The sequence below is a fragment of the Netta rufina genome (genome assembly GCF_964035555.1).
Source record: "Netta rufina genome assembly, chromosome: Z".
NCBI lineage: Eukaryota > Metazoa > Chordata > Aves > Anseriformes > Anatidae > Netta > Netta rufina.
In genome coordinates this window covers 29,889,234-29,916,090 of record NC_140126.1, presented here as the reverse complement: position 1 = coordinate 29,916,090, position 26,857 = coordinate 29,889,234, and the positions used below count along the sequence as shown (strand labels likewise).

Genomic DNA, 26,857 nt, shown 5'->3' with positions numbered 1-26,857 from the left:
TTCAAATGAGGGAAAAGTGAGTAGGAGAAAATCATTTTTCTGTTTTATTCAGATTGCAGATAAACATTCAATTGAGTTAAGAGTTGCTGCAGTTTGCTGCCTAGCTTGTCACTGTATTTTTCACAGCATCATGACTTTTCTCCCCTCCTTCTATTCCAACAGGAATTTCATTGCAGCTCTTCCACTGCTAGTTATTTCTCATTATATGTGTGCATCTATCTGAATCTATTTTATTTTTTATATTTTAAAAAGGAGCTACAACTTATGTTCTTCCACTGCCCTCTAGGGCCTACAGGTTTAAAAGATCTTTTATGGTCATGCTCAGAGTTTTGAAAATATAAAACCTCAACATTTTGTTTAGAAACTTACTCCATTTGGATACGCTTTGTAAAATGTAGGTTCTGTCCAAAAGGAGCAGGATTCAGTATTGCATCTGTAAATATTTCAGCCATCCCACTGAATCAGTCTGACCAGCCCACCAGTCTAATTTAACAAATCTGTGGGGCATCTATGTAGCTTCTTTATTTCATGCCCACTTAATTCCTTTCTCAGGTAAGGTTGCATTAATGTCACTCAACACCTAGGCTGGTTTAAATCTGTCCGTTAAGACAGACTTTTTGACCGAACTTCATGTCTTTCAAAGCACACTTAGCTTTGGGGCTGGGATCAAATATGATTTGGCAGGTTTTAGTACTGGTAAGCCCAAACCCAGTAATAAAGAACATGTCAAAATTTTAGTCATATATAGGAGAGTGCTAGCGTTATGGAGTGAATGTGTAATCTTGTGTGGTGCGTAAACTTTACCAGAAATAGGTTTAGACAGAAGTTTTATTTTTTGTCATAGTAATCTCAGACGTAACTTATAGATTTTCAGCTAACTACTACAGAAGAAGCGGCTACAAAGGCAAAGTGGCAGAGGATTATGGGTTCAGATTATGAAATAGTGGTAAGTAAACTTTAATTATTATTAAGTGTCCTTGAATTGGTCCACGTATTATGTTGTTAGCATACAGATAAAATATGTGCATATTATATTTGTGCATTTATTTATAAAGATAATATATACACTCATTAATCTGTTGGGAGGTTTTTACTTTATACCCATATGCAAAATTTACAATATTTTTCTGTAGTGATTCTGGTAAAATGATCACAATTGTCTTAGGTTACTGTGCCGACGGATATTGTTTCACAGATTTCCTGCCTTCATGGGGATAAGCATGTATTAGAGAAAAAATAATATTTAAGGTAAATTTCAAAGCTCCCTTGATTAGGCAGAATTTCAAGCTAGTGCCTGAAATCTCTTACCCATTCTGCATACTGAATGGATTGTTTGATACAGCAGTAGAAACAACACATACAACATTTACTGTAGATACAGCTGTAAAGCAGTACCTGAGTTTAGGACTTTATTTCAAAGTGATGTGCCAAAGCTTTAGTTTCTGCAAAAGCTTTAGTCTCTTTTTAGTCTCTTCCTTAGTACTTATTTTTACTTTTAACTAAATTATCCTTTTCTCAACCCGTGAGTTGTTTCTTTCTTTTTCTTCTTTCCCTCCTCTTCTGAGGGAAATTCTTCTGAGGAGGGAGAGTGAAAGAGCGGTTGTGGTGGAGTTCAGTTGCCTAGCAAGGTAAAACCACCATAGACCCATCCTGTCCAGGTCCCTCTGCAGGGCCTTCCTATCCTCCAGCAAATCGACATTTTCCCCCAACTTGGTGTTGTCTGCAGCTTACTAAGGGAGCACTCAATTCCTTCATCCAAGTCATCAATAAAGATATTAAAGAGGATGGGCCCCAACACTGATCCCTGGGGAACACCACTGGTAATTGGTCACCGGCTGGATTCCACTCCATTCACCATCACCTCTCTGGACCCAGTGCTCCAGACAGCTTTTAACCCAGCAAAGAGTGTCCCTGTCCAAGCCATGGGCTGCCAGCTTCTCCAGGAGAATATTGTGGGAGACTGTGTCAAAGGCCTTGCTGAAGTCTAGGTAGACTACACCAGCAGCCTTTCCCTCATCCACCAGGCAGGTCACCTAGCCGTAGAAGGAGATGAAATTGGTCAGGCAGGACTTGCCTTTCATGAACCCATGCTGACTGGGCATGATCCCTCGGTGGTCCTGCATACTCTGCATGACTGCATTCAGGATGACCTGATCCATCACCTTTCCTGGCCCTGAGGTCAGGCTGACAGGCCTGTAGTTCTCTGGGTCCTCATTACAACCCTTCTTGTAGATGGGCGTCACATTAGCACATCTCCAGTCATCCAGGACCTCCCTGAATGACCATGACCAGTGATAGGTGGTGGAAAGTGGCCCAGCAGTCACATCTCCCAACTCTCTCAGGACTCTCAGGTGGATCCCATCTGGTCCCATGCACTTGGGACAGTCCAGGTGGAGCAGCAGGTCTCTATTTCCACCTGAACTGTGGGAGTTTCTTCTGCTCCCCATCACAGACTTTCAGGTCGGAAGGCTGAATATTCCGAGAATAAGTGGTCTGGCTAGTAAAGACAGATGGAAAGAAGGCATTGAGAACCTCAGTAGTCATGTTCCTCCCTGCATCCAGTAAAGAATGGAGATTCTCTTTGGCCATCCTCTTGTCATTAATATATTTATAAAAACATTTCCTCTTTTAGTTGACCGTGGTGGCCAGGTTGACCTTGTACTGGGCTTTGGCCATCCTCATTTTTTCTCTGCATATGCTGGCAGCTTCCTTATACTCTCCCTGAGTTGCCTGTCCCTTCTTCCACTGGACAAAAACTCTCTTTCTCCCAGACACAAAGCGAAAGTTCCCTGTTCAGCCATGCTGGTCTTCCCTGCTGACTCATGGCACATGGGGACAGCCTGCTCCTTTGTCTTTAAGACTTCCGTGCTGAGGAGCGTCCAACCTTCCTGGACCCCTCTACCCTTCAGGACTGACTCCCAAGGGACTCTCCCTCCCAGTGTCCTGAACAATTCAAAGTCTGCCCTCTGAAAGTCTAAGGTAGCAGTTGTACTGACCCCCCTCTTCTGACTTCACCAAGAATAGAGAACTCTATCATGGAATGGTCACTCTGCCCAAGACAGCTCCCAACCGCCACTGATGTAGATGGACTTCAGTTATGCAATTGCCCTCACCCCCAACCCTGGGACTGCTCCCCCAGGCTCATCTCTGTCAAGTCTTATTTCCCCCCCCAGTTCCCCTTTGTACCTAGCTTAAAGCCTTCTCTACGAGTCCTGCCAGTTGCTAGGCTAGAGTCCATTTCCCCCTTTGAGACAAGTGGGACACAACAGCAGCTGTCAGGCCAAGTGCCAAGTAAACCTCCCCATGATCAAAAAACAAAACAAAACGAAAAAACAACAACAACAACAACAAAAAAATGCTGCAGCTGCACCAGACTCTCAGCCACATACTGATTAGTTCAGCCTTCCAGGTACACTCAGTATCTCTCCCCACCACTAAAGAGATGGAGAAAAACACCACCTACACATTCACTCCATCCAGTAACTGCCCCAATCCCCTGAAGTCTGTTTTGATATCTTTCTTTATCCACACACAGGGGGCAACATGATCATGTTATTTCAGATATGTTTTTTTTGTTTGTTATGGTTCCTGGATGACACTCTGTAAATCCACAGTGATAGTTTTTTTTCCAGCATAGTCTTAATAGCCAGTGATTGTGTAGATTACACTGATTGTGGTCTGTAGATTTTAGTTTTTATCTGCTATTCGTTTTATCCTCTCAGTGCTCGTCATCCTGTTGGGACGTTGGATTCTTTCTTTTAAGCTGCTTCTGTTATTTCACTCAATGCTACTGAAAAGCTTAAATTAGTAACTTGACACATTTGTTTGCAGTTTCAAGCCTGCATTATACATGTCAGTATTTCTAGTTTATCCCTACAGGAATTCTCATTTCACTATATGTAAATTGAATCTGAAGGTAGCACATATAGCTTTCAATATGACAAAAAGTAACTTCTTTTTTTTTTTTTAATCTGTTTTAGGTGGCTGTAGTTAGCAAATTCAGCGAAAGCAGTGGGCTAGGGATAAGCCTTGAAGCTACAGTGGGGCATCATTTTATCAGATCTATCCTACCAGAAGGGCCAGTTGGACGAAGTGGCAAGCTGTTTAGTGGAGATGAGCTTCTGGAAGTAAGAAAAATTTCTGCTTTATTTTAGTCTGCTTTCAGTAGAATTCTTGAGAAGTGACTTGCTTCTCACAGGTTACAACTTTGGGAATGTAGGATATCTTAACAGCATACCACCCATTACCAGAAGTGTTTGTGTACACAATTCATGTGTGCTTACTGCATACTTACGTGACTGCATCTGCACAGCTGCATTTCTCAGCTCATAGCTGATGTTTCAGATACAATTGAAGTCACGAAAAAAGAATACCCAGGAAAAGCATCTAGAAATACCCCTGTACAGTGAAGGGAATAAACACCTGTTTACGTTTCTAAATTGTTTTTTTAGAATTAAGATTCGAGTTTTGTTCACATGAATGCAAGAAATCAATATGATGTATCTGTTTTCAGGCTTAGTATGCCAGTTCCTATGCAAATCTGCTAGTGTTGTTTGTTTTCATACTTCTATGTTCTGAATTTTACACAGGGGTTCTAAGGTGTTTAGTAAGATGGCATCATATAATCTATGAGACTCTCCATTCAGCTCAAAACATATCCTTGCACTGATTCTGAGCATCAAATTGAGTAGAAACTGAGGGCTGAAAATCTATTGATGTTTTCATAAAAATCAGACAATTAAGTGTTTTGGTTTTTTTTGTTTCTTTTTTTCCATTTGTGTTCATTATTCTTCTGCTAAACACTGTGCATTCTTTCATTCTTGAGGTGAATGAGATCTCTCTGCTCGGAGAAAACCACAAGGATGTGGTGAATATCTTGAAAGAACTGCCAATTAAGGTGACAATGGTATGTTGTCGTCCAGTAGCTCCCCCTATCAGTCATCCAGAAGTGCTGGATGGTATAAGTCTATCGGAGGTTCAGCTCACAGAAAAGGTATATATATGCATATATATAAGTATTTTTTAATAAAAATTACTAAGAAAACAACTTCTTGAGAAAAAACATGTAAAGATCTTGTACAAGATTAGAAGTCTCTTTTAATATTTTAGGACTTGGGACCAAATAAATAGGAAAAGGCAAATTCTATTCATCAACTGTACTTTAGGCCAACCAGAAGATATACATACTGTTGGGACGTTGGCAAAAATTGGAGACACAGGGCTTTCTACCCAAATACTTAATTTTTGTTCTGCATGTGGGCTGTGGGGATATAGCAAATTGAACTGTGTTGTCTTCAGAATCTTTATATTTCATGTAAGTTTGAAGCTAGGTTTCTGTGTTTGAGTTGAGCAAGCCTGAGCATGCACTCCCTGACAAACAAACTTCTGTCACTCTTAAGTTCGAAGCTCTGGGCTGTCTGATGTGTTAAACATGTAGGAATGGCCTACAGTGTAACAAAACAATAGCATTTGTATGAAAAGAAGCTCAGTTAGTTCTGACTTCTGGGCAAGACACAGAATTGAATTTACTGTTGTTAAGCTTTGCTATGAAACTGAGGGAAGAGAAAAAAACATGTACGCTTGTGTGTATGTACATATGTCCTTATGTGTCTGTGTCCTCTTTTTTCAAATGTTCTGACTCCTGTCAGTGCTACTATATTTAGATCAAGGCATTTTTAGACATACCATTTAATAACAGATATTTCCTTTATATTTGGATACATACACTAATGAGGCTTTCTGAAGTTTTTAGTTTGATGGAAGTTCTGCTTTGTAAATACTGTTTCCAAGGAGTGTTTTCGTATACTTGCATCATAGATATTTTGTTACAAGAATATGTGAATTCTGTGCTAGACTTAACATAATTTTGTTAACTCTGTTTGCACTTTTTTCGTGTTTAGAGAAACACCACTTAGTTTTTATCTTACTTTTTGTGAACAGAATTTAGTCTCTACAAATTCGCAAACATTTACATTCTATGGAGTTGGTGAACATACACTGTTTTTTCCCAGGCTCATGTCGAACTTGGTTTCATTGGCTCCTCAGACACAGAGGGAACAACTCTGGAAATGGCTGACGAGTCTCAGAGTATGGAAGAGGTGCAGAGCTCTTCTTTGGCAATGTGGGAAACAGAAGTACAGCACATAGACCTGGAGAAGGGGAGTATGGGTCTTGGATTTAGCATACTGGACTACCAGGTAACTTCTATGCTCCTTTCTTTGAGTAGGGAACTCAATGCTCTGTATTGTTGGGATCTTGCAATAAGATCTAAATAAGTATTTTAGTGGTAAACGTTAGTGGAAGCCAGGCAATGTAGTAAAGCTGAATGGATGTCACTACCAGCAGGCATCGCACTAGCTACATTACCTATTTGTATTACTGTGGTAAGAATAATGATAGGATTCATGTGGCCAAGTCTGGCAAGAGGGTCTTTCCCAACAAGCTGGCCAGACTTATGAGGTCATCTTTAAACTAGACTAAGAGGGAAAGGGATTCAGTTTTGACTAATAGAGAAGAGCCAGGAGTTGCTCGTGTATTAGAAATCAACAGGAAAACGTGTGAAATGCCTCAGAGGAATTTGGGTGTACACATCTTAAAAGGTTGCAATAGCCTGACTGAAGCACCTCTATACCAGTACATATAGTATGGGTGAAAAACAGGAGGAGTTGGAAGCCACCATGCAGTTAGAAAGTTTTGATCACTTATTATCACTGTGACTTGAACTTGGTGGGATGAATCATGTTACAGGAATGCTGTGGTTGATGGCTATAAACTGCTCAGAAGGAACTGGCAAGGAGGGAAGAGGGAGGGGTTGCCCTCAGTGTCTTTTTTTTGTTGGCTTGTTTGTTTTGATTTTTATTTTTTTAAAAAAAAAAAAAAAAGGATTGACTGCACAGAGCTGCCTTTGAAAAACAGTGATGAGCAATTTGAGGGGTTATGGGTAAAAAATAAAGGGAAAGCCAACAAAGGAAGCCTTGTGTTTGGAGTTTGCTGCAAGCCACCTTAGCAAGGGGAACCTGCTGAAGAAGCATGCTTACTTCAGCTACAGGAAGTGTTGTGCTTGCAGGCTGTAGTCCTGCTGGTGTACTTTGGTCACCCTGACATCTACTAGAAAAGCAACACAGCAAGCTGTAAGCAGTTCAGGAGACTTTTGGGTAACTTCTTAATGCAGGAGGTAGATAGCCTAATCAGAGGAGTAGCATTAAGATACTTGTTGCTTACCAATGCAAATAAACTAATTAGAGAGATAAAAATTGGTGGTAGCCTGGGGTGTGGTGACCATGCCCTGCTGGAATTCATGATCCTAAGGGCTCTGGGACAGGTGAAGAGTAAAATCAAGACCCTGAATTTTAGGAGAGTGAACTTCGAGTTGTTTGAGTGGGGGTGACTTCATGGTAAGTAAACTTCCCTCAGGGATTAAGGTGGAGAACAGGGCTGGCAGTTCTCTAAAGATAATAGGTCTTGATTCTTATGTGTAAGAAATCAGGCAAGAAGGGCAGGAGACCAGTATGACTGAGTAAAGACCCTCCTGGTCAAATGAAAGTGAAAGAAAGAAATGCATAGGCAGTAGAGCCTGAAGCCTGTATCCTGGGAAGAATATAGGGACGCTACCTGGATATGTAGGAGTAGGATCGGGAAAACTACTGCAGAGTTGGAGTTGAATTTGTCAAGGAGAGTGAAGTATGATAAGAAAGGCTTATCATACTTCTACATTTACAGCTACATTAGCCAGAAAAAAAGGTAATTATAGAGAATTTACCCCCTGGTGCAGATGGCAGAACTAGTGACAACTGACATGGAGAAGACTGAGGTACTTAGCATTGTTTTTCCTCATTTTCTCTGGTAAATCACTGCTTCCACATCTCTCAAATCCCTGAACCTCAAGGCAAGGACTTGGAGGCGCAGTAGGGGTGGGGGGTGGGGGTTAGGGAGACCCAGCTATTGTAAGAGAAGATCAGGTTTGAGACTACTTGGGGAACCTGAACATACCACAGGAACATACTGCAAGACCACAGGACCTGATCAGGTGCATCCCAGGGTCTGCAGAGTATTGGCTGTTGAAGTCACTAAGCCACTTTCCCTCATGGCATTCAGGCAAAGTCCCAAGTGACTGGAAAAAAAGGGAATATTGCACCCATCTTTAAAAAAGAGTAATAAGGAGGATGTTGGAAACTACTGTTGAGTCAGCCTCACCTTAGTACCTTGTAAGATCATGGAACATATCCTCCTGGAAGCTTTGTCAAAATGTGGAAGACAGGGAGATGATCAGAGACTGCCGACATGGCTTGATCAAGTGAAAATCATGCTGCCTGACTAATCCAGTGGCCTCCTATGATGGAGTGATTGCAACAGTGTACAAACAAAAAGCTACTGGAACTTCTCTGAGACCTTTGATGTCATCTCCCACTGCATTCTTGCTCCTGAGTTGGAGGGATATGCTTCTGATGGGTGGGTTGTTAGATGGATAAAGAATATGCTGGGTAATGGTGTCCAAAGAGCTACAGTCATCAGCTCCGTGTTCATGTGGAGAACTCTTATGAATGGTCTCCGTCAAGGGTCTGTGCAGGTGTCAGTACTATTTAATATCTTCATCAACAGCATAGCTGGTTGGATGGAGTACGCCCTCAGCATTTGTGGATGACATGAAGCTGAGAGTACCTCTCTTGAGAAGAAAGGCTGAGAGAGCTGGGAACATTCAGCCTTGAGAAGAAGCTCCACAGTGACCTTCTTGTGGCTTTTCCAAACATAAAAGGGGTCGTAAGAAAGATAAAGACTTTTTAGCAGGGCCTATATTGAAAAGACAAGGGAGAATGGTTCTAAAAAGAACTGAAAGAGGGTAGATTTAGATTGGATATAAGGAAGAGATTTTTCCATGACGATGGTGAGATGCTGGAACAGGTTGCCCAAAGAAGCTACGGATACCTCATTATTGTAAGTGTACAGTGTTGGGTTGGATGGGGCTTTGGGAAATTTATTCTAGCAAAAGAAGTCGTTGCCTGTAGCAGGGAGGTTGGAACTAAATGATCTTTATAGGTCCCTTTCAATCCAAATCATTCTATGATTTTGTGATTTTACAGGTTCTCATGGTAATGATTTTACTTATCCAGAAAAATAAATAATCAGTAAAATACTAGGCTCTTGAGAAAGCTGAACCTCTAGTGCCTCAGGTGTAACGAGTGATGTACACATCTTAGAATACTCAGGCATCTTGCCATGTATTTTGCATCTGCAGCGAGGGTGCCCTTGCTAAGAGAAAGATCCAATAAAGGACTTACATTCTTAAAGCAGGATTTATCAAAATCCAGAACTGTAATTCCGAAATCCCTTGCTTAGCTGCTATCTAGGACGTGCCTAGACATTCTCATTCATTTTGTGTTTGACTTGAAAATTCCCAGACATCTCAAGGTGTGATTCATATTGTGTCCCTGTGTCAGAGCAGCTGAGTGCCTGTCTCCTGCCTCCGCTTGGTCAGGATACAACAAATGTTCCTCCTGTGTTTCCAGTTGTCACAGTGGATATTTTTTAATCTCTGATCAAAGTCAACTAACTTTCCCTCTGGTCAGCACAGGCTTTTGCCTGAGTGTTTGGTGGTCTAGCAGGTCTCTGCTGAATCTTTGCCCTAGGAGATTGTCGTGGTTTAACCCGGCCGGCAGCTAAACACCACGCAGCCGTTCGCTCACCCTCCCCCCTCCCTCTCTGGGACGGGGGAGAGAAATGGAAAGTGAAGCCCGTGAGTTGAGATAAAGACAGTTTAATAAGACAGGAAAATAATAATAACAATAATAATAATAATACAATGATGATAATAGTACTACTAATAATAATATGTACAAACAAGTGATGCACAATGCAATTGCTCACCACCCGCTGACCGATGCCCAGCCTAACCCCGAGCAGTCCGGCCCCCTCCCCCCGGCTAGCCACCCCTATATATTGTTTAGCATGCCGTCAGATGGTATGGAATACCCCTTTGGCTAGTTTGGGTCACCTGTCCTGGGTCTGTTCCCTCCCAGCTCTTACTGCACCCCCAGCCTGCCTGTTGGCAGGACAGAGCAAAAGGCTGAGATATCCTTGGCTTGGTGTAAGCACTGCTCTGCAACAATTAAAACTTCGGGGTGTTATCAGCACTCTTCTCATCCTAAGCCAAAACACAGCATTCCACCAGCTACTAGGAAGAAAATTAATTCTGTTCTAACTGAAACCACGACAGAGATATACACATTGTACTTTGCATCTGGAGGTCGCTTAAAGGTGGAAGTTATTCCATGGTGTGTTGCTTAAGAATAATCTATGCCCCAGAGGTATTTTTGCACTTGCACACTGATAACTGTGAAGAACAGTGTAGTTTAGTAATCACAGAATCACAGAATTATAGGGGTTGGTAGGGACCTCTAGAGATCATCGGGTCCAACCCCACTCCCCAAGCAGGTTCCCTAGGGCAGGTTGCCCAGGTAGGCATCCAGACAGGCCTCAATCTGAAGGATATAGGCATAGTCAAGTACTCATATTACGAAACAGCAGTTATGATTTATTGTGTTACTCTTAATGCTCTTAAATTAGACACTATAGCTGAGCCTGAGTATTTGGAGTCCATATTAGCACACACTAAAGCATATTTTTGCTTCAGCCTTTTCTGAAGTGTAGATACAAAATGTGGTTGTGTATGTGGTTACTTAAAACATTATGTTTTTTAAGAGTTGTTGGAAATACCTTAAATTGTTGTATACGTTTTACTGTGAGTTTGGTTATATCCTACAGGCCTAGGAAGCTTTCTCAAACTCACTTACCTTTTTTTTTTTTTTATTTGATATTATAATACTTGTGTCCTGTGTTCTCACCTTTGAGATAGGGTTAAAACATTTCAGTTTGTTTCCAGAAGTTCTATTTTCATCTAAGACTGTGAACAATAAACTAAGTTTACAGTAAGATTTATGCTTGTGTTTTGCTTTTTCCATCCATTTTTTAATTAATTTTCCATGGACAGTGGATAAAGTGAAGGTTGATTTTGCATTTCTGATGTTTCATACAGTGGTAGGCCTGTGGGAGAGTACATTATTCCTTACCCCAGGGAAGACTTTGAGGGACATAAGAATCACATGCACTAGAAAGCTGATTTTTTTCCAAAAATGTCATGCAGTATTATCTCAAGTGGTGGTATAAATACTTGTTAAAATAGTGAGGAAAGTGTCAGTATTCAGGTCCAAGCACGATGTCCAGCAGTGCTAGCTGTATTTCAACTTGTAAAGTTTTGTTTCCTCATGGCATTCCCTTTGTTGCATTAATTGCCATAATTAAGGGTCTTCTCTCTCTCACTCCCTCTCTCAAACACTCTCTCTCACATTAGCTTTCAGAGGTCTCTAATTCCTGCGGTTTTGGTTGCTGCCTTTACGACATGCATCCTTTCAGATGTACATTCTGGCACGGAAATTGTTGCAATTGCTTTCCAGTTTGTAGATGTTTGTTTTTCTCTTTCCTTTGCTATCAGTAAAGTTGGTACATTGTTACATGTATCTCGTATTTTAATATGCATGCACACAAGTGAATTGCCATGTGTTGGAAGCATTAACATCTAATGATCTTCCTTGTGAATGTAATTTCTAAAAGAGTTATGAAAGTTTGTGTACCTGTTATGATTGTTACAACAGAATTATACTTTCCTGTTCAGAGAGCTTGATGTTAGCTTATTTATAAAAATATCAGTGCATTGGAGGATGGAGATTTGAAAACAGTTTTCTTTCTGAAAGGAAGATCGACTTTGTTGTGCCTTGTTGCTGTGTTGATATGTTCCCGTCTCATAAAGTATTTGGTTAGGCAGACACGAGGACTTTACTCTTTAAATGTGCTTTACCAGCTGAGCAAGATCTGGTACCATGGTGGTTCTTGAAATAAGCTGTTTGTTCCGCTAGAGATTGTTAACTTTCCCCAGTCTGAACTGTCCATCTTTATTCACGAACAGCTAAGTGTAAGAGAGGATGAGGTCTGCACAGTGTCATAGCAGTAGGAAGTATTTACATTTTTGGTGTGATTACTCATTACTATACATACTGCACTCAGCAGTTTAACAGTGTTTTATGCTGGAGATTTGTGATGGAACATCACGTAGAAAAGGTTTTCACATTTAGGAATAGAAAACAGAAGGAAGCATACAGTTGTATGGACAGGGGTATGTGTTCCTGCTGAGGGTTCATCTGGAGCAGGGCTGCATTGTGGATCATTAAAAGTGCATACATAAAATAAGCCTACCAAGATAGAGTAAATAAAATGAAATGTCTTTCTTCCTTTTACTCAATTAGGATCCTGTTGACCCAGCAAACACTGTAATTGTAATTCGCTCATTAGTTCCCGGTGGTGTGGCTGAGCAAGATGGCAGACTTCTTCCTGGAGATCGGCTTATGTTTGTCAATGATATCAACCTGGAAAATGGCAGCCTGGAGGAAGCAGTGCAAGCACTGAAAGGAGCCCCAACAGGAACAGTTAAAATAGGAGTTGCCAAACCACTGCCTGTAAGGATTTGGGAGTGCTGTGGATAATTTTCATGTCATTTAAGCTGGTACATAATGATCCTGACTTCTGTGTACACTTTCTTTGCTTTGGAATACAGCCAGGTGACACATGAAATCCAGAAGACTGTGTGTATGAGATTCCTTGCATGCAGGAATGGCCTGTGTAGTGCATGACAGGTGTGGTGATTTCAGGACCTAGCACGCCAGTCTCCTAGCAGAGAAACAGTGAAGCATCTTACAACCAACACAGTCTTTCTGGACTGCAAACTGCTAGACATAGTTTTGTACATGTTACAAGATTTTCTGAATGTGCAAGGTGGTGACATAAAGACAGTTATACATTGTTTGGAATTTGCCTACTGCACTACTTCATAAGGTCTGGTCTGCTATATGTGTAGCACATATACAGTCTTTCTGTACAGACTATGTACTTAATTTAAAGAATGGTAAATAGTCTTAAGGTATCTCAGCACCTGCTGGTTATTTTGGTAAAGCCATAAATAATTCTGGGCTTGATTTTAGAAAGGAGTCTCTAGCAATTAGGAGAATGAGGTTGAATAATTGCGTTCCTTTAGCCATTCTGGGGCAAAAATACATAATGAGTTTTAAGAGGGAGATGATTGATCTTAAGATTTGGATTGTATGTGTCTTTTTCAGTGGTAACAAACTCCAGATATGGAAGACCTAGGGTTATGGAGATAGTGTGTCAGTATGGATGCTGTGCAGTTCTGCATCCATGCGGTTATATTTTAATAATGTACTCTGCATTCTGAGGGCTGGTAAGAGTGCTTATTTGCACAGCATCTGTTCCACATCTCTTCCTCTTGCATCTGGAAGTGTCATGATTTACAAATAAAAGAGAATATAGAGGATTGGCCAGGACAATATACATCTATTTCAAGATTATGTAAGGATACAACTAATGAAAGATTCCTGTGATTTCTAAACTGTGTATACTTCCTTAGTGACATCTCAGGTCAGTGAATTTAAAAAAATCTATGTCACAGCTACCACTGAGAGTATCTTCCTGAATTATCCCTACCAAAGTGGGAGCATGGACTAGTGTCCCTGGTGTCTATAAATTCAAGTCAGTAGAATGCAATTGGTATTATATGTAGAAAGATCAGTCTTACTGTATTTGTAAGGCCAAGTGATTTTTTGCAGTTCATTTTTGCTTTTTACACAATGACAATCTTTGTAATCCTTGTGAATGCAGATAACCAAATTTTCATTTTCAGTGCATGTGAAGTAGGTAGGAGGGAATAGCTAATGTTTAAATTCATAGAAACTCTCCTCATAGTAAAGAGGGCACTTTTTAAACTTTCTTTGTGAGATTTATTTCTATAGGGCAAACTGTGTGTCACACACTAAAATGTCTTGCAAATCAACGTTGTCTTACTTAAAAGGGCATTCTGAAAGAGAACCTTCATGGTTGTTCTGTTTCTGTTCCTGGAATTTTGTAAACATTCTGCGTTTCTACTTTAATATGTCGTGTATGATTTTACCAGTTAAGTAAACATTTTGAGTAGTCACTGGCTTCTTTACAATACCAGCTGAGTGAACCTAACATCAAATTATGTTGGAAAAAGGTGCTGATTTGCAGTGAGAATTATGTTTTGTCCTTTTGAGCCTGTTAGACCTGGCAGATACACCTTAAAATACAGGCAGTGGATTCAGTGCTCCTTTGATCAGGAATATTCGGCAGCCTGGGAGGTTGTGTAGGCCTGTACTGTTAGGCTCTGTCCCTTGAAGCAGCTCCGGCAGTTCTAGTAAATGCTTAGTAAGAGCAGAAATTGAGAATTAATTTAGACTAACCTGTAGGTTCTGTGGTATAGCTGGATAGGTACTTTTTTTACTTGAGTATCTAAAGTGACATGTGAAGCTGAATCAATTCAGATAATTTTGAAAAAAAAAAAAAACACATCTCTTTACCTATTCAACAGTATAACTGTGATTGAAATGAACTCTGATGCATTTGGAATTGATTTGCCTCTCTAAACCTCCCTCACATGCACTTTGAACACCCTGTGTGCTGGCCACTCAATCCAACTCAGAGCTTCGTTCTTTCTGCAGCTTTCACCAGAAGAGGGCTATGTCTCTGCTAAGGAAGATTGCTTTTTCTACACTGCCCAGTCATTTGAGGAGGAGGGGCCAGCTGATGCAGCCCTCTTCCATGCTGATCTAGCTCTGGTTAGTGGCCCAACTTAAAAAAGATTTCTTAAGTCTTTGCATTTCATAATGAAAAAAGGTTGCGTTGTCACTGTTCATGCTTATCTTTTAGTGTTTACTATCACCACGTTACTCATTCACTATAGTTGAGATGAATTCCCACATGGTGGAAACTGGCATTTAGAGATTTTGGCAGTTTGCATGGGGGAAAAAAAAATAAAAATAAAAAATAAAAAATTTTGCTGAGATTTTCAAAAGATCATGGCCACCCATGTCTCCTTGCTTCCACAGTGCATCCCTTTGAAAATCTTAGCTTGTGTAGAGCAATGTTCATGTGCTCATTTGGTAAATAAATCTTTTTGCCTGTGTTTCATATTATATGACTCTACTTTCCTAGCTGCCTTGAAAAAAGTTTTGGGAACTCTTTTTACATGTAAGCCAGCCTTACAAAGAATGCTGTCCATCTTCAAAAGCTACCAATGCTTTTTTCGTGATAGTATTCTTTAAACTTCAGCATCAATCAGTGATTATGAGATTTGCAAACCAAAATGTACAAAGACTTGTACAAAGAATGTAACTTACCCGAAAGTTCACTGCCTTACATGGCCCATAAGTTACAATTAAGAATTTAAAGAAAAATGTCAAAGGAAATAGGAATCTAGAACAAATAAACAAACAGAAAAAAAAATATCCAAACATACGTTCTCATGATTATTCATACTGATCTGGGACTTATGTTGTTTTTAATTGTTTGGCCCCCATTTTCTGGGGATATGAGTAGGTAAACACTAAACACCATAACTTAATTAATTTAAGGAACAAATTAAACAAAACAAAAACCTGAAATGGACCCTTCCAAGGAAAAATCTCTGAATTACTGATTGCAGTGTGTTTGATATTTTTTCACGTTTGCAAATGACAAATTGTTTTTAATAATATGCTTTTTAACAATACTTTTTTTTTCTTCAGTTTGTTATCTTGATGAACTAGTTAAACTGCTAGTTATTTCAATATAATAGGATTTGCCTTACTTTATTTATAAAGGAGAAAGAAGTATGAAGAAACAAGGTTATGTATTGAAAATATCCTTTAATTAAAGATGGGTAGAAAAGATCAGACTAAATCTTAAGGACTTAACTTTTTGACTTCTATGTGTGATTCATATAAAAAAAAAAAAAAACAACTTAAAAGTGAGCTGAATGAATATAGCAGATAATTATACGGTTAAAATTGTCAGCTATGTCAACTGACAGTGAAATATGCAAAATATGAAAATGAATATGCAATCATCAAGTCAAAATGTTTGCAGAGTGCATTCACAAGGAACTGGTTTTAATAGATAAATCTATGCTCAGATTCTTCTAGTCTTTCCCCTTTTTACACAATCCTTATTTAGAGCTTAGCTTTAGTATCACTGATGTGTATTTTCCAAAAGATGGGCTGAGAGTGAATTACACCAAAGGAATAGTTTGAATTATTTGTTAAGCCTTTAGGGGTTGAGACAGTAAAAACCAGATCATTTGTACCTAAGAAAAGAATCAATCTTTTGAAGTCACTGTAGAGTTTTGCTATTGTTGTTGTCCATCTGACAATGAATAAATTCATTTCGTGATTAACCTCAAAAGCTGCAAAACAACACTTAGATCCTATCTCTGCAGATGGATGTTTACACTTAGTTGCTTCATATAAGTTTACAGTATGGTCATGGTTATGAACTCCACTGGCTATTTTTGTTAGCATACAATGTTCCCTTGAGCTCTGCCAAGGGAGATAAAAGTATAGTCACAGTATAGAATATGAAGCACCATGAACTGAGTTCTTTAGGACCTAATTTTATTATAGTATTTGAAAATTCTTTTCAAGACTTGTGTATTATATTGCATTGAAGAACAAGAATACCCCTAAAAGAAAAAGACTACTCAAGTTTGGAACTCTTTTTAAAATCTTATTTCATATGTAAGATAATAAAAAATATTTTTAAAATTATAAGAAATATGACATCTGACTTTTTATAAATGTTTTGGAAAGAGTTGCAGTTTCTTGTCTTTTGTGTCACTTAGTCAAGCTCATTTTTTTTACAGCCTTAATTATTGTAAAAGAATTAATCTAAAAGAAAATAGTAGTTGCCAACACCTCATATTTCTATTAGCAGGCACTAGCCTATTTCAGCCCTACAATTTGTTCCAGTTCAGACTCCAATTTTAATTCAGATGTTCCTTGCCATCTCTGAAGATGAAGTAACATCTCTTGTAACTGGAAGAAGAAGTTTTTCCTACTGTGCTGTACAAATCTAACTTCACTGTAAAACTCAGAGGGGAAAAAAAGCGAAGTGTCAGTCAGTCAGAGGCGACTGAGGTACATGTGTTTGGGGCTTATGTTGCGTGAAGGTTACAGACAGCCTGGCTGATTAAATTGCTTCTGTTGTTAGGTGGACTCTGGAGAGGCAGATCTAGCGGATGAATCCACCTTTGAATCTCAGTATTCTCCAGAGAGTGACACCTTCCAGGCTTCAATGTTAGCTCTGCATGGCAGCGCCTGTAGTGATGAGCTGAACTACAGTCTCTCCCTTCCCTCGTCAACTCCCAAGGTAAAATAAGGATGATTTTATTGATAATAAAACTTGCTTATGAATGTGAAAAGGCTCAGTGTTCTGTATGCAGCTGTATTACTAGATGTTGTCCTCGTTCCATCTGCACAACCATTTGTTACCATTTTAAATTACAGTTTTATTTAAGATAATGCTGTTGTCTTCCAGTTGTCTGTGTGGAAGAGAGAGGCAGGTGGAAGATTGAAAACTTGGGCTACGTTTTGTATAGCCAGGTAGAATACTGTGAGATACTTGTAATGTTAAAGCTGTGGTGAACAGTCTACTACAAAAAAAAAACGTAACCGGTAATACTTCAGAACATATTAAAGAGTGGTAACACAAAATAACTGCATCGTTCTACAAAATTCTAGATTTAGTAAGTTTTCATCCTAAGCTTTGTATTTTTATTTCTTTGTAGTTAGAGTACTTGTTAATCAGATTACTTTGTTCTTGCATAAATTGTTCATAATTATACTGTAATTAAATATGAAGCATATCAAACTTCTGGTTGCTACTAATTTCTTTTTTAAATTTCTCAAGAATATTACAAAGACCAGTATCTTAATTCTTGCTGGTCACATACCCTTATGATTGAATCAAAGTTGGCTTTGTTTCTCTCCATGTTTTTTCATTATCCTTTATCTTGTCAATCCATAGATGTATTTCACTAATCCAGAGTCTTTAGAGTCATTTCTCCTAGCACTCACCGTTTTTGAACCAAACATTGTAGGGATTTCTTCCCAGGCTTACAATCTCTGATCTTCAAAAGAGTAGCTTCTGCTTTTTTCTTCATGCCTGAGCCACGGTCTCTTTATCCATTTTATATTTGGCCCATACAAGGCATTGTTTTGGAAAGCTAAATTCATCTTCTAATGGCTTCTCCCAATCCACAGAAGAGCACATCGCTGCTGTCCCCATGGGACAGATTGCATTGTTTAACTCCGTAATTGTTACTTAAATGGATTATGCATTTTGCATGCTGAGAAGCATTTTATGAGACAAAGGTTAGATTTACATTATATTTCATGTTGCTGCTCTAGGAATCATTAAGTTATTTTTGGTTTTAACTTAAAGATGGCTTTATTTTCTTTTTTTGTTTGTTTGTTTGTTCATTTTTAAACATTATGGTCATGACATTTCACTGCTCTTCTTCATGCACAAGTATGAAGGGAGTGTTAAGTTCTCTACAAGTAATATTTTACACTGTGCGATTATGAATGGCTTCACAAAGTTAACATTGCAAGGACACTGGTTGGTAAAAGAAAACTTCAGAAGCAATTGAAATGCAGTAAAAATGAAAAAAGTGCTATTAGGTGTAACAAGGAATGCAGAGGTATTTCACTTATTTCTGACTACAAGGACAGTTGAAATGCTGATTCTGAATGCCTTCGCTGTCAAATTATGTCAAAAATAAGTGATGAAAAGATATTCTAAGTCAAACTAATCAAAATGCTCTAAAGATGTACCACATAGATGTTGTTAAAAATTCCTGAAATTTTGTCTTCAAAAATCAAAGCGTTGGCTTTCCTTAAATGAACAAATTATAAACGTGCATATACTGCTACTTTAATACACATGCATGGCATACGGAGTAAATGTTAAACACTGTATGGGTCTTTGTAATGAATACATCTCACTGATTTGGAAATTAATACAAAACATAGTTAAAAGTAGGTGTCACAGGTCTCTTTGTAACCTTATGAAACCATTTAAATAGATTATAGTCTTGGTGTTCTGTTCTCCAAAAGGTAGGAAATTATTTCATTGATTACATCATGCAGATTAGCTGTATTTAGGCCTTGCTCAATTATCTTCTCAGATGTCACTTAAACCAATTGTTTACAGGTGAACCTTTTTTGATGATGTCTGGGTACAAAACAAGCATGTATGCACCTCGTAAATAATGAGGGGGAAAAAAAACAGTTTTAAGACTGTTGATACAAAATGTTGCAAAACCTCTTGAAATCGTGTGAATATGTACTCCAAAATAAATTGGTGAATCATGTTTTTATTCCCACTTTATGAAAAAGTAGAAGATTAATAGGACCAGTAGATAAAAACTGAAACAGATAGAGGTAGAAATTCTCGTGACTACATTTACTGCATTTAAGAGAAAATTCCCTAATATTGATAAAGAACCTGTACATCCAACCTCTTAGTGTTTGATATATCTCCTTAATATCTAATGGCCTACATGTTTCTAAAATTAATTACTTTGAAAGCTGGTCTAGAGAATGTTTGGATATTTTTCCAGAAGCTAGTGATTGTTGAAATCCCTTAAAAATATTTGCCATGGGAGACCTTGGGATCTTGGAAATCTAAATAAATTTCATATAAAGAAATTTGTCCTTTAATGATGCTTTGAATAAAGCACCAGCAATAAGTACTGATTGCTAAACTTCTGTAACTGCATCATTGTATTGCAGAGCTGTCACACTATGAAACTTCCATGTTCATTTATTTGCTGAGATTTGACTAAGTTTTTACTATTTCTTCTTTGTATGGAAGGGGCATAGATATATGTTTCTTCTCAGTTAAACAGATAATCAGATTGTGTGATTATTTTATAAGCTGCTTGAAGTTACTTGTAGTGTGCAAAGTGATTTGAAAATAAAGACTTCAATCTTGCGAATTTCTTCCACCTTAGGAAGACAATTGTATGCTTTAGTTCTAGTAAGTTGATGGTAGTGCTTGTGTCTGATTTGAGGATGTCTGAGTGGACACCACTCTGCTGAAGTTAGTGAAGATTTCCTGAATGATACAGTATTAGAATTTGGCCCTCAGCAGTAACTTCATATTCATTGATTTCTGTTATAAAATAGAAGTCTGAAGAATCAAGTAAATTCTGTAGAAGAATGCCTGTAGCATTCTACTGAAGATAATGATGTAACAACAAATACTTTGAAATTCTTGAATTCTTGGTATGGTTTAACCCTAGCAGGCTGCTCAGCACCATGCAGTTGATTGCTCACTGTCCCCAGGTGGAATGGGGGAGAGAATTGGAAAGGCAAAAATTGTGAGAACTCAAATAAGAAATTCATTCTCCTCTTCCCATTGGCAGGCAGGTGTTCAGTCACTTCCAGGAAAGAAGGGCTCATCACACAATTTCACAGAACGGCTGAGGCTGGAAAGGACCTCTGAAGATCATCTAGTCCAATCCCCCTGCCAAACAGGACCACCTACACCATGTAGCTCAGGATGGCATACAGGCGGGTTTTGAATACCTACAGAGAAGGAGACTTCACAACCTCTCTGGAGAACCCGTTCCCATGTTCTGTCACCCTCACAGTAAAGAAATGCCCTCTCATATTCAGCTGGAACTCCATATGCTTCAGTTTGTGCCCACTGCCCCTCGTCCTTTTGCGTGGGCACAACTGAAAACTGTCTAGTTCCATCCTCTTGACGCTCTCTCTTCAAATATTTATATGCATTGATGAGATCTCCCCTCAGCTTTCTCTTTTCCAAGCTAAACAAGCCCAGTTCTCTCAGCCTATCCTCATATGACAGGTGCTCTGGTCCCCTGTCATCTTAGTAGCCCTGCTCTGGACTCGCTCCAGTAGTTCCATGTCCCTGTTTTACTGGGGAGCCTAGAGCTGGGCTTAGTACTCCAGATGCGGCCTCCGTTACAGTTTCTTGGGAAGTCAAACACCATCACTGCGAACATCCCCTCCCACCCCTCTTCCTTCCTCTTTACCTCTTTTATTGCTGAGCATGATATAATGTGGTATGGAATATGTCTTTGGTCAGCTCTGTCCCCTCCCAGCTCCTGGTGTGTCCCCAGACTCCTTGGTGGCAGGGCAGCACAAGGAGCTGAAAAGGCCTTGGCTCTGTGTGAGCACTGCTCTGCAGCAGCTAAAAGATGAGAGGGTTATCACCACTATTTTCATTAAAAATCCAAAACGCAGCATTATGTGAACCACTACAAAGAACGTTAATTCTATTCCAGCCAAAACCACAACAGTTCCATGACATTAATTTCTACTTAAAGATTTTAGCATGAAATATACATTTTAATTATACTACAAAATAATAATGGTTGTTTATTGTCTCCTGTTTTTAACAGGCTGTTGGAGACGAATTTTTAAATGTGGCAGCTGATTACCATATATCCAACAAGAATCTGTACAACATGGATCTGAGTGAAAGAGTGAGAGAGCAAAAATCTGTTTCAGGCAAAAACCTGGAAACTGCAGCTGCGTTTACTAAAAAGGATCTGCCTCTGGATGTTTCGGTTATCAACCAAAATGAAAATGAAAACACAGAAGCTTGGGCTGCATCTCAGACAACAGAATTTGCACAAAGTACAGGCCTTGCTACTACCATGCAGCTTGATGGCACTGGAAAAGTAAATATTTTTTTAATAATGAAAAACAAACAAGCCGTGTAAAGGCATTATTAAATGATAGAATCTTCTGCTGAGGTTGATGCTGGCTAACACCCACATATAGTTCTTTGCTTGTAATGCTGAAAGTCAAATAAATGTGTGCTGACATCAAACTTTAGAATTTAGTCAACGTAGCCAAAACAGGAGATAATTTATAGCTTCAAGATAGTAATCTCCCAGAGACTGGAGATGCAGTGGGTGTTTAAAATTGTGCTCATACTCACAGTACAAGACGCTGCTGGAGCATGGTATACTCATTGGGCAGACCAGAGGTCTAGAGCAAGGCTTTTCTGTTAACTTCTGCAGATCTGGACATATGGAAGAAGTTATATGCCGGTGCTCATGCAAGATTGCACAGTTCAACTTTCATACTAGCCTGTGGTGCCAGTGTGTGCAAATACAGTTTTTCTTTATATGACAGTTGCTATGACTTCCTTCAATTCAGTGATTACTTAAGAAATTCTTAAAAGAGTTGCAATTTTATATTAGCTTTGTTACTTTAGTATTGGCAAATTGAGAGGCATCTCTGGTGAATGAGTCAGTGAGCCCTTGAATTCATCCCACCTATTTTAAGAGTGTAACTGGTGTCCCTAAATTAACAATGTATTTTGCAATATATTCTAAGTTACATAGTGAATGCACATGTATGAGTTTGATCTTTGATCTGACTTTTCTAGTGACTGTATAAGGAATCTGTATTAATTATAGCTTGGTAAAAGGTAAGATGAGTTAAGGTCTGTGTCTAGTCATATTTCTATATTGGCATTCTGAACTGATGTTATTTTCCTTTGTGTTAGGATCAAGTACTCTCAATGGAAAAGAGCTGCTCAGTATCTGTGGAGGGAAGTTCCACAACCCCAAATTCAGTCAAAAATATATATGAGAAGACCATCACTATTGCAAAAGGCAATTCAAGTCTAGGTAAAGTACCTAATATTTTTTGTAAATTGTTCGGGAACGTCCTTTCTGTTTTTCTGCTGTGTTTCCTGTTCTACCAGTGAAGATTAGTCAATCCAGTTGCTGTCTGTCACCTTTAACAGCAAATAAGGTGCCCACTCTCACTAAGGATTTTTTCTATAAAGGAAGTTAGTCAATCCTAAATGTTAACAGTACAGTTTTCATACATTGTTTTTTTTATTTTCTGTGCATAATGCAGTGGAAAAACAAGATAGGGCCAACAAGTGCTGTGTTTTGAGATTAAAACAAAACAAAACAAAACAAAAAAACCACCTGTGGTCAAAGAGTTGCAGATTCAAATACATGTAAAAGTGAAATCGTCTTGTTTTCTGAAGCTAGTCAAAAGGATCTAAACAAGCCATTCACTTCCTTGATACTGATTTTTACATGTATCATGAATTCCAGTATTTTTGCAAATCAGATAATTAATTAATTTAATAGGTAGTATTTGTGACTTAAAGATGTCATCATTTTCTAGAGAATTTCAGGTTTTTAAAGACCTTCAATCTGCAACATCCTGAGCATTCTGACTATTGTCGACGGAAGGAAGACACATATGCTCAATATGAGTGAACAGTGAACTTCAACTTTAATGGATAGCTCAGTCGCCTTTTATCTAGTTCGAACATAATCAACTCATACATATTGCAAAAACTAAGCTCAGGATTGGCTAACACTTCCCGCTCTTTTCAGTTAGTTCCTTCTTCTTTTAGCCACTGTCCCGCCTTAGGGACTTTCCCAATCGCTCAAGGGCATCGTGTCCTTGAGCCTGATTGGCTCTCAGCCAGCTGCGTGCGTGCCCAGACTCATGTGAGTTGAGTACGGTACTTCACTAGCCCATTGCCTCCTAACTGCCCAACATCCACATGTCCTATTTCACTTAACCATTCCTCCACAATTCCCCCGTTTTTATTTTGCGCTACAAATACCTTCTCTGTGAGTTGCTCCAGTTTCTTAGTTAGGCAGTTAAAGATTATACGTGCAGCAACTATAATCAATATAATTATAAGTAGAAAGCGAAGTCCCTCTTTAACTAACAAAACCCATCCACCCATGTTCCCAAAAACAGATTTAAGCCAACCTTCAAACCAACTATCTTGTACTACAATTTTTTGTGTATGATCCCTTAACCATTTCAACTGGTCGTGAATTGACTAACCATGGTCGGAAAGATTAAAGCCACACATTCCTTCTACATCTTCACACCCATGTCCCTGAGCCAGCAACAAGAAATCAATAGCGGCCCTATTTTGCAATACAGCATGTCTTAGACTCTCCATATCTTGTGACATTTCAGAAAGAACTTGTGTTGTTACATTTGATTGTTTAACAGCCCAACAAGCAAGCTTATTAATGTTAGTCAAAGCGTGTGCAGTTCCCACACCAGGCACTAAAGAAGCAAAGAATCTTTCTGCTGGACCCCACAATTCTACATCATCATTACAGTCAGAACCCAAAGTTTTTAGTTCTCGTTTAATTCTTCTGCTCCTTGTCGAGTTCTGCCACGAGTGTAAATCTGGAGCGAAAAGTGTGAGTCGCCCTAGGTAACACGGTCCTCCAAAAGCATTGGCTGGTACTCCTTGCCATGCACGGTCTCCACAGATCAAAAACATGCCAGAGAGAAGCAGCACAGCCGCCGCTGCTTCCATGGTTACGTCAGACAGGCTGCAGGGTCCTGATGTCCGTCCCTCTGCTCTGTGCCGACTCGCCACACGGTGAACTCCAAGCGCAGCGCTGCTCGTGGCGGTGACTGAGGGGGGGGAGGCTCCCATTGCCCCGTAGCCCCGAGGCAGCGTTATCTCCAGCACTTCCCGGCAATCCCAGTCGCTCTGTAGCGGCAGCAGTGACTCTCTGCTCAGCCTGATGTGTAGCTAAAGCGTTAGTGACTGTTCTCCAAGGCTTCAATAATTTTTTAGCAGCCTTATTTTCATTAATAACTTCATCAAACAATTTGTCCCCAAATTTACGCCACTCTGTTTGTTCAAAAACTGTATCAGGATTGATAAAACAATCCTGCGCTACTGCATATGCTAATAACCCTGGCAAATCTTTTCCTACAATCTATATCTAAAATGCTCCGCTTTTCTAAAAAGCATTTGAGCAAATCATACGCCGCTTGTCTTTCATACCTTTATATATACAGTTGCAGCCTTTGCAAAGACCTTGGCGGCGCTTCTCCGGCGGGACCCTTTATAGGCTCATCCCGAGTGCGGGGACTCCCTTCTACCTTCCGAGCTGCAGGTGCGGGGACTCTGGTCCCTTTCACCTTTCAGACCTCGGCGACGCGTGACCGGCGGGATCCTCTCCCGGGTGCGGGGACTCCACGTCCCTTTCACCTTCCCGACGCGGGTGTGGGGATTCTTGTCCCTTCCACCTCCTGGGCTGCGTTGCAGGACCGGATCCTCCCTTATTCCATCCAACCGTGGCCCAGGATCACTGCCAGCAGTGTCCAAATCCCATTCAGACTGGTCCCTGTTCGGGCGCCAATTTGTTGTCGACGGAAGGAAGACACATACGCTCAATATGAGTGAACAGTGAACTTCAACTTTAATGGATAGCTCAGTCGCCTTTTATCTAGTTCGAACATAATCAACTCATACATATTGCAAAAACTAAGCTCAGGATCGGCTAACATCTGACTAGAGGTGCATTGTGGCATTAACAGGCACAACAGGCTGGAGAACTCCTTGTCCTCTTCAAGTCATAGAATCATAGAATGGTTTGAATTGGAAAGGACCTTAAAGATCATCTAATTCCAACACCCTCCCATGGGCATGGACACCTCCCACTAGACCAGCTTACTCAGAGCCCCATCCAACCTGGCCTTGCCCAGGGATGGGGCATCCACAGCTTCTCTGGGCAGCCTGTTTCAGTGCTTCACCACCCTCTGATTAAAGAATTTCTTCATAATATCTAAAATACCCTTTTTTATTTTTAAACCATTCCTCCTTGTTCTTTCGATACTTTCCCTGACTGGAAGGCTGCTTTAAGATCTCGCTGGAACCTTTTCTTAACCACGCTGAGTAACCGCAACTCCCTTAGCCTGTCCTGAAAGGAGAGGTGCTCCCTGAGCCCTCTGATCATCCTTTTGGCAGTCTTCTGAACTTGTTCTAATACTTCCATATCCTTCTTGTGCTGGGGGCCACAGAGCTGAATGTAGCGCTACAGGTGAAGTCCCGTGCTTACATTCCTATGTCTAAGAAGCTTATTCATAAAATCATAGAAAGACCTGGGTTGGAAGGGATCTTAAAGATCACCTAGTTCCAACCGCCCTGACGTGCGCAGGGATGCCACCAACTAGATCACTAGATCAGGTTGCCCAGGTCCCCATCCAGCTTGGACTTGAACATTTCCAGTGATGGGGCATCCATAACTTCTCTTGGCAACCTGTCCCAGTTTCTCACCAGACTCTGTGTCAAGAATTTCCTCCTAACCTCTAATCTAAATCTCCGTTTTTGGTTTAAAACCATTTCCCTTTGTCTGATCATTATCTGCTGAAGCAAAAAGTTTCTCTCCATCTTGTTTTATAAACCCCTTTTTAGCACTGAAAGACCACAATTACATCTCTCCAGAGCTTTCTCTTCTCCAGTCTGAGCAACCCCAACTCCCTCTGCCTGTCTTCACAGCAGTGGTGCTCCAGCCATCTGATCATCTTCGTGACCTCCTCTAGACTTTCTCTAACAGGTCCACATCCCTCTTTTGCTGGGGGCCCCAGACCTGGATGCAGTACTCCATGAGAGCAGAACAGGGGGGACAATCATGTTCCTCGCCTTACTGGCCACACTTCTTTTGGTAAATCCCAGGATGCAGTTGCCCTTGCGGGTTGCAGGTGTGCACTGCTGGCCAATATCAAGCTTTTTGTCCACATATTGGACAGTTCCTAGTTAGTCAGGGTCGTCTTCTTACACCTTAGACAACTGTGTTGATTTCAACTGCAAGTGAATGTGAGGAACTAAGATCACTAAGAGATTTCTAAGAGATTTTTGTAAGGATTTCTGTAAGGAATTTGATAAACCACAAGTTTAGTGTCTCTATTACTGTTGTTCTTTAAGTATTTCTTTTCTCTTATATAGATACATAGGCAGATGTTTATGTGTTTGGCTGAATCTGGGTAGCCTGTGGGTTACAGCTGCTTTTTAAACTCTGTTCAGCCAGTTTCTGTTGTTCAGCCTGTCTCCCCCAGTCTTTAGTTCATAGAGTAATGTGTTCAGTCTTTGTCTTCTGTAGTCATATTTATATATAAATGGTTAGAATTTT

General features: G+C 39.9%; 1 protein-coding gene across 7 annotated transcripts in view; it reads left to right on the top strand.

Moving 5' to 3' along the window:
• The window catches only part of MPDZ (multiple PDZ domain crumbs cell polarity complex component), a 105,840-nt gene that overhangs the window by 35,590 nt on the left and 43,393 nt on the right, over window positions 1–26,857 (top strand). For all 7 annotated transcript variants that reach the window (XM_084305242.1, XM_084305241.1, XM_084305239.1 and 4 more), the window contains exons 13-20: window positions 867–946; window positions 3,981–4,127; window positions 4,826–4,993; window positions 6,012–6,197; window positions 12,294–12,503; window positions 17,101–17,259; window positions 21,323–21,604; window positions 22,441–22,564. In XM_084305242.1, coding sequence (XP_084161368.1) covers window positions 867–946; window positions 3,981–4,127; window positions 4,826–4,993; window positions 6,012–6,197; window positions 12,294–12,503; window positions 17,101–17,259; window positions 21,323–21,604; window positions 22,441–22,564 — 1,356 coding nt within the window. The remainder of the gene's footprint in view (window positions 1–866; window positions 947–3,980; window positions 4,128–4,825; window positions 4,994–6,011; window positions 6,198–12,293; window positions 12,504–17,100; window positions 17,260–21,322; window positions 21,605–22,440; window positions 22,565–26,857) is intronic.